The sequence below is a fragment of the Salvelinus fontinalis genome, unplaced genomic scaffold (genome assembly GCF_029448725.1).
Source record: "Salvelinus fontinalis isolate EN_2023a unplaced genomic scaffold, ASM2944872v1 scaffold_0593, whole genome shotgun sequence".
NCBI classification, from domain to species: Eukaryota; Metazoa; Chordata; class Actinopteri; order Salmoniformes; family Salmonidae; genus Salvelinus; species Salvelinus fontinalis.
Genome location: NW_026600802.1, coordinates 84,155 through 92,098, shown reverse-complemented (window position 1 = coordinate 92,098; position 7,944 = coordinate 84,155). Strand labels below are relative to the sequence as shown.

The following is a 7,944-nucleotide window of genomic DNA, read 5'->3' as shown; positions in this document are numbered from 1 at the left end:
AAGTTGTGATGGTGTTGGATAAGACCACAGGGCCTCATTTACACTTGGTGGAACAGTTGATTCTAGCAGTGCCTGGTCGAGTCTCAGTACCCGGGATCTTCCGTCCAGAACTGTTCACACACCAACATTGACCTACCAGAAAGACATGTTAATAACCTGTTACATATACAATATTTACACAAATATACATTTTACTGTAACACATTGAATTGTCACGTTAAACTGAAATTGGAGCATTTATAGTGTGCGTGCGTGCGTGTGTTTTAACCTTTAGAGCCGGAACATTGCTCAGGGGTGTATTGTCCAGCTGCGTCACATGTGGGGATGAAGGCTCCAATTAGGCCATGTGTCGCGGCATCTCTAGCACCTTCACAGGGGGTCTTGGGTCGTATCGTACCATCTGGACACACAGGTAACTTACATTTTAATGTGGACATAACATAACAATGACGGATATACATTCTGGAATCATGGACTGCATCCTATATGGGACCCTGTTCCCCTTTGGGCCCTGGTCAGGAGACTGCATCCTATATGGGACCCTGTTCCCCTATTGGCCCTGGTCAGAAGCAGTGCCCTATACTGAATAGGAAGCCATTTCAGATGTACATTTCTGAAATCTTCAGATGTTGCTTCACTCCTTCAGAGATCTTCACAGGTCTTCACTGGGTCTCTCTCTTTCTCTCTCTGTCCTGCCGGTGAGTTAACCTGATGAGGACAGGGGGTGCTGTTGTCACTTTTTCTGGAAAACGTGTCCAATTTAAACGGCTTCCTACTCAATTCTTTCTCGTACAATATGCATATTATTATTATTATTGGATAGAAAACACTCTCTAGTTTCTATAACCGTTGGAATTATGTCTCTGAGTGAAACAGAACTCATTCTACAGCACTTTCCCTGACAAGGAGTGAGATTTCAGAAATCTTGGCCCCTGTTCCCAGGTCAGTTGTAAGGTCCCTGTAAATGCTATGAGGATACAAACACTGCCCACATCTTCCTCTAGATGTCAGTAAGGGGTGACGCTTTGAATGGTGTCGATTGCGCAATCAGGGCCTGTATAAAACACCAATGACCGGAAGTAGCTTTCTTTTCGTCTCTGCGCCTGACGCACGATGGTCGTTGGACTTGCCTCCTTCCAAGCTGTTGTTTAGCCAGTAATATTTCTCCGGTCATGTTTTTACTCGTTATAGGTGTTAAAAACATCATAAGGTAGTTAATTTGAACCGTTTTATAGCAATTTATATCCGTTTAGGGCGATTTTATGGCATTTCTGTGTGATGCACTTTAAGGAGCTGGGCACTTTTCGAGTGCATGGTGAACGTTAGTGGCCATTTCGACGGGACAAGAGGACATCTTTCGACCAAAAGACGATTAGACCGGAGAAAGGATTCATTGCCCAAGATTCTGATGGAAGAACAGCTCATAGTAAGAACTATTTATGATGATAAATCGTGTTTCTGTCGAAAAATGTTAAACGCTTATGCCCGCCGTTTTGTTTGGTGTAGCTTCGTTTGGCGCAACCTGTATTGAACAGTAAGGATAATTTAAAAAATGTAATTCAGCGATTGCATTAAGAACTAAATTGTCTATCAATCGCTGTCCACCCTGTATTTTTTAGTCAAGTTTATGAGTATTTATGTATAAGACTACTGTCTAATATGGCGCCCGACATTTTCTGACCAGCTTGGCTACTTTTCTCATTGTATAACCACGATTTTGGTGGCTAAATATCCACATTTTCGAACAAACTCTATATGTATGTTGTAATATGATGTTACAGGAGTGTCATCTGAAGAATTATGAGAAGGTTAGTGAAAAAATTAATACATTTTGGTGGTGATAATGCTATCGCTCTTTTTGCCGTGAATCAATGCTGGGGTAATGTTTGCACATGTGCTATGCTAATATAACGATTTATTGTGTTTTCGCTGTAAGACACTTAGAAAATCTGAAATATTGTCTGGATTCACAGGATCTGTGTCTTTCAATTAGTGTACGCTGTGTATTTTTAAGAAATGTTTTATGATTAGTAATTAGGTAATACACGTTGCACTCTGTATTTATTTTAGTCGAGTTCTGATGGTGGGTGCAATTGTAAACTATGATTTATACCTGAAATATGCACATTCTTCTAACAACACCTATCCTATACAATAAATATGTTATCAGACTGTCATCTGATGAGGTTTCTTCTTGGTTAGTGGCTATCAATATCTTTATTTGGCCGAATTGGTGATAGCTACTGATGCAGTAAGAAAATGGTGGAGTAAGAAAATTGTTGTCTTTTGCTAACAGTGGTTAGCTAATAGATTTACATATTATGTCTTCCCTGTAAAACATTTTACAAATCAGAGATGATGGCTTGAATCACAAGATCTGTATCTTTCATTTGGTGTCTTGGACTTGTGATTTCATGAACATTTTATTTTATGATATCCCTGTAACTTTAGGCTAGGCTATGCTAGTCAGCTTTTGTGTTGGGGGGGATCCCGGATCCGGGTTAGGGGGGCGTTAGAGGTTAAAGTGGTGATGGTGTTGGATGAGACCACAGGGCCTCACTTACACTTGGTGGCACAGTTGATTCTAGCAGTGCCTGGTCGAGTCTCAGTACCCGGGATCTTCCGTCCAGAACTGTTCACACACCAACATTGACCTACCAGAAAGACATGTTAATAACCTGTTACGTATACAATATTTACACAAATATAAATTTTACTGTAACAAATTGAATTGTCACGTTAAACTGAATTGGAGCATTTATAGTGTGTGTGTGTGCGTGCGTGCGTGTGTTTTAACTTCTTGCAACTATAAGGGGTGCTGTTTCGCATTAGCATAATTTTCTCTACAGATTAAACTGCCTAGTACTCAATTCTTGCTCGTACAATATGCATATTATTGTTATTATTGGATAGAAAACACTCTCTAGTTTCTATAGCCGTTTGAATTATGTCTCTGAGTGAAACAGAACTCATTCTACAGCACTTTTCCTCCCAGTGTGTGAGATTTAGACATCTTGGCCTCTGGTTCCAGATCAGTTTTAAAAGTCTCTGTAAATCCTATGAGATACAAACACTGCCCACGCCTTCCTCTAGATGTCAGTAAGTGGTGACAATTTGAATGGAGTCGATTGCGCAATCATTGGCTCTATAAATCACCAAATACCGGAAGTAGCGTTCCTTTGGACACTGCGCTCAACGCAAGAAGGATATCTGACTGGCCTTTTTCCAAGCCTTGGTTTAGCCAGTAATATAGCGTCGGTCATCTTTTTACTCGTTATAGGTGTTAGAAACATCGTAAGGTAGTTAATTTAAACCGTTTTATAGCAATTTATATCCGTTTAGTGCGATTTTGAGGCATTGCTTTGTAATAGACTTTGAAGCTCCGGGCACGTTTCGGGGTCCCGGTCGTACGTTAGTGGGAATTTCGACGGACAAGTGGACATCTTTCGACCAAAAGAAGATTAGACCCAAGAAAGGATTCATTGTCCAAGATTCTGATGGGAGAACAGCTCATAGTAAGAACAATTTATGATGATAAATGGTGTTTCTGTCGATAAATGTTAAACGCTTATGCCGCCATTTTGTTTGCTATAGCTTCGCTTGGCGCAACCTGTATTGAAAAGTAAGGATAATTTAAAAAATGTAATTCCGCGATTGTATTAAGAATTAAATTGTCTATCAATCGCTGTCCACCCTGTATTTTTTAGTCAAGTTTATGAGTATTTATGTATAAGACTAGATCACTGTCTAATATGGTGCAGGACATTTTCTGACCAGCTGAGCTACTTTTGTCATTGTCTAACCACGATTTTGGTGGCTAAATATGCACATTTTTGAACAAACTCTATATGTATGTTGTAATATGATGTTACAGGAGTGTCATCTGAAGAATTCTGAGAAGGTTAGTGAAAAAATTAATATATTTTGGCGATGAGTACGTTATCGCTCTCTTTGGCTAGAATCAATGCTCTGGTAACGTTTGCATATGTGGTATGCTAATATAACGATTTATTGTGTTTTCGCTGTAAAACACTTAGAAAATCTGAAATGTTGTCTGAATCCACAAGATCTGTGTCTTTCCATTGCTATGTGCTGTGTATTTTTAAGAAATGTTTTATGATGAGTAAATTGGTAATATAAGTTGCTCTCTGTAGTAATTCTATGAGCTTTGGTGAGATTTGTGATGCTGGCTGCAATGGCAAACTATGATTTATACCTGAAATATGCACATTTTTCTAACAAAACCTATCCTATACCATAAATATGTTATCAGGCTGTCATCTGATGAGGTTTTTTCTTGGTTAGTGGCTAACAATATCTTAGTTTAGCCGAATTGGTGATAGCTACTGGTGTTGAGAGAAAATGGTGGACAAAGAAAAATGGTGATTTTTGCTAACGTGTTTTGCTAATAGATTTATATATTGTGTCTTCCCTGTAAAACATTTAAAAAATCTGAAATGGTGGCTTTATTCACAGGATCTGTATCTTTCATTAGGTGTCTTGGACTTGTGATTTAATGATATTTAGATGCTACTATTTAATTGTGACACTATGCTAGCGATGCTAATCAGTGGGGGTGGGGGGGGGGGTGCTCCCGGACCCGGGGTAGAGGCTCCTGAAAGGTTAACCTTTAGAGCCGGAACATTGCTCAGGGGTGTATTGTCCAGCGGCGTCACACGTGGGGATGAAGGCTTCAATTAGGCCATTTATCACATCATCTCTAGCACGCTCACAGGGGGTCTTGGGTCGTATCGTAGCATCTGGATACAGGGAACATACATTGTAATGTGGACATAACATAACAATGATGGATATACATTCTGGAATCATGGACTGCATCCTATATGGGACCCTGTTCCCCTTTGGGCCCTGGTCAGGAGACTGCATCCTATATGGGACCCTGTTCCCCTTTGGGCCCTGGTCAGGAGACTGGATCCTATATGGGACCCTGTTCCCCTATTGGCCCTGGTCAGAAGCAGTGCCCTATACTGAATAGGAAGCCATTTCAGATGTACATTTCTGAAATCTTCAGATGTTGCTTCACTCCTTCAGAGATCTTCAAAGGTCTTCACTTGGTCTCTCTCTTTCTCTCTCTGTCCTGCCTGTGAGTTAAATTCTACCTCTCCCTCCTCTCCTTTTTAAGAACCCGTCCAGTCAGAACCCTCCCTCTGGAACCCCGCACAGAGAGTAGGAGGTCCGAAATGGCGGCGAGTAGTGCAGAAAAAATGCAGGAAATTTAGAAAGAGTTTTTGAAGCAACAGCTGTGCTGGATTGAGAACAATATGGCTGTCAGTTCTGATGGAATGTAGCGGGAGGATGAGGATCAATGACCTGAATGGTCGGAAGTGGAAAAACACAGGAAGAAGAGAGATAATGACACAGGAAGAAGAGAGATCATGATACAGGAAGAAGAGAGATCATGATTCTGAAATCAGTGGAGCAGCTTGTAAAGAAAGTATAAAGATATCCAAGGTAGGAAGCAAGAGTGGTGATGTGTTGGAGTTTAAAGTGGTGATGGTGTTGGATGAGACCACAGGGCCTCACTTACACTTGGTGGAACAGTTGATTCTAGCAGTGCCTGGTCGAGTCTCAGTACCAGGGATCTTCCGTCCAGAACTGTTCACACACCAACATTGACCTACCAGAAAGACATGTTAATAACCTGTTACGTATACAATATTTACACAAATATAAATTTTACTGTAACAAATTTAATTGTCACGTTAAACTGAATTGGAGCATTTATAGTGTGTGTGTGTGCGTGCGTGCGTGTGTTTTAACTTCTTGCGACTATAGGGGGTGCTGTTTCGCATTAGCATAATTTTCTCTACAGATTAAACTGCCTAGTACTCAATTCTTGCTCGTACAATATGCATATTATTGTTATTATTGGATAGAAAACACTCTCTAGTTTCTATAGCCGTTTGAATTATGTCTCTGAGTGAAACAGAACTCATTCTACAGCACTTTTCCTCCCAGTGTGTGAGATTTAGACATCTTGGCCTCTGGTTCCAGATCAGTTTTAAAAGTCTCTGTAAATCCTATGAGATACAAACACTGCCCACGCCTTCCTCTAGATGTCAGTAAGTGGTGACAATTTGAATGGAGTCGATTGCGCAATCATTGGCTCTATAAATCACCAAATACCGGAAGTAGCGTTCCTTTGGACACTGCGCTCAACGCAAGAAGGACATCTGACTGGCCTTTTTCCAAGCCTTGGTTTAGCCAGTAATATAGCGTCGGTCATCTATTTTACTCGTTAAAGGTGTTAGAAACATCATAAGGTAGTTAATTTAAACCGTTTTATAGCAATTTATATCCGTTTAGTGCGATTTTGAGGCATTACTTTGTAATAGACTTTGAAGCTCCGGGCACGTTTCGGGGTCCCGGTCGTACGTTAGTGGGCATTTCGACGGACAAGTGGACATCTTTCGACCAAAAGAAGATTAGACCCAAGAAAGGATTCATTGTCCTCGATTCTGATGGGAGAACAGCTTATAGTAAGAACAATTTATGATGATAAATCGTGTTTCTGTCGATAAATGTTAAACGCTTATGCCGCCATTTTGTTTGCTATAGCTTCGCTTGGCGCAACCTGTATTGAAAAGTAAGGATAATTTAAAAAATGTAATTCCGCGATTGTATTAAGAATTAAATTGTCTATCAATCGCTGTCCACCCTGTATTTTTTTGTCAAGTTTATGAGTATTTATGTATAAGACTAGATCACTGTCTAGTATGGTGCAGGACATTTTCTGACCAGCTGAGCTACTTTTGTCATTGTCTAACCATGATTTTGGTGGCTAAATATGCACATTTTCGAACAAACTCTAAATGTATGTTGTAATATGATGATACAGTAGTGTCATCTGAAGAATTCCGAGAAGGTTAGTGAAAAAATTAATATATTTTGGCGATGATTACGTTATCGCTCTCTTTGGCTAGAATCAATGCTCTGGTAACGTTTGCATATGTGGTATGCTAATATAACGATTTATTGTGTTTTCACTGTAAAACACTTAGAAAATCTGAAATGTTGTCTGAATTCACAAGATCTGTGTCTTTCCATTGCTATGTGCTGTGTATTTTTAAGAAATGTTTTATGATGAGTAAATTGGTAATATAAGTTGCTCTCTGTAGTAATTCTATGAGCTTTGTTGAGATTTGTGATGCTGGCTGCAATGGCAAACTATGATTTATACCTGAAATATGCACATTTTTCTAACAAAACCTATCCTATACCATAAATATGTTATCAGGCTGTCATCTGATGAGGTTTTTTCTTGGTTAGTGGCTATCAATATCTTAGTTTAGCCGAATTGGTGATAGCAAATGGTGTTGAGAGAAAATGGTGGACAATGAAAAATGGTGATTTTTGCTAACGTGTTTAGCTAATAGATTTACATATTGTGTCTTCCCTGTAAAACATTTAAAAAATCTGAAATGGTGGCTTTATTCAAAGGATCTGTATCTTTCATTAGGTGTCTTGGACTTGTGATTTAATGATATTTAGATGCTACTATTTAATTGTGACGCTATGCTAGCGATGCTAATCAGTGGGGGTGGGGGGGGGGGGTGCTCCCGGACCCGGGGTAGAGGCTCCTGAAAGGTTAACCTTTAGAGCCGGAACATTGCTCAGGGGTGTATTGTCCAGCGGCGTCACACGTGGGGATGAAGGCTTCAATTAGGCCATTTATCACATCATCTCTAGCACGCTCACAGGGGGTCTTGGGTCGTATCGTAGCATCTGGATACAGGGAACATACATTGTAATGTGGACATAACATAACAATGATGGATATACATTCTGGAATCATGGACTGCATCCTATATGGGACCCTGTTCCCCTTTGGGCCCTGGTCAGGAGACTGCATCCTATATGGGACCCTGTTCCCCTTTGGGCCCTGGTCAGGAGACTGGATCCTATATGGGACCCTGTTCCCCT

The 7,944-nt window shown here is 40.3% G+C and overlaps 1 protein-coding gene across 1 annotated transcript; it reads right to left on the bottom strand.

The window, feature by feature from the left end:
- On the bottom strand, positions 1 to 7,825 carry LOC129846587 (saxiphilin-like). Its single transcript, XM_055914532.1, has 6 exons — positions 7,804 to 7,825; positions 7,615 to 7,746; positions 4,629 to 4,760; positions 2,565 to 2,654; positions 269 to 400; positions 1 to 132 (listed from the first exon to the last, which is right to left on the bottom strand). Exons 1-6 carry the CDS (start codon positions 7,823 to 7,825, stop codon positions 35 to 37), a joined length of 606 nt encoding a protein of 201 aa, XP_055770507.1. The 3' UTR covers positions 1 to 34.
- Positions 7,826 to 7,944: the final 119 nt, after the last annotated feature.

What these genes read in the sequence shown, in the direction of transcription:
- LOC129846587 (XM_055914532.1), bottom strand. Translation starts at nt 7,825, where the DNA reads ATGCAGTCCATGATTCCAGAAT. An exon ending in GCAATGTTCCGGCTCTAAAG is followed by an intron (nt 4,761 to 7,614) that starts GTTAACCTTTCA and finishes CCCTGTATCCAG; the next exon opens with ATGCTACGATACGACCCAAG. An exon ending in GCAATGTTCCGGCTCTAAAG is followed by an intron (nt 133 to 268) that starts GTTAAAACACAC and finishes TCTTTCTGGTAG; the next exon opens with GTCAATGTTGGTGTGTGAAC.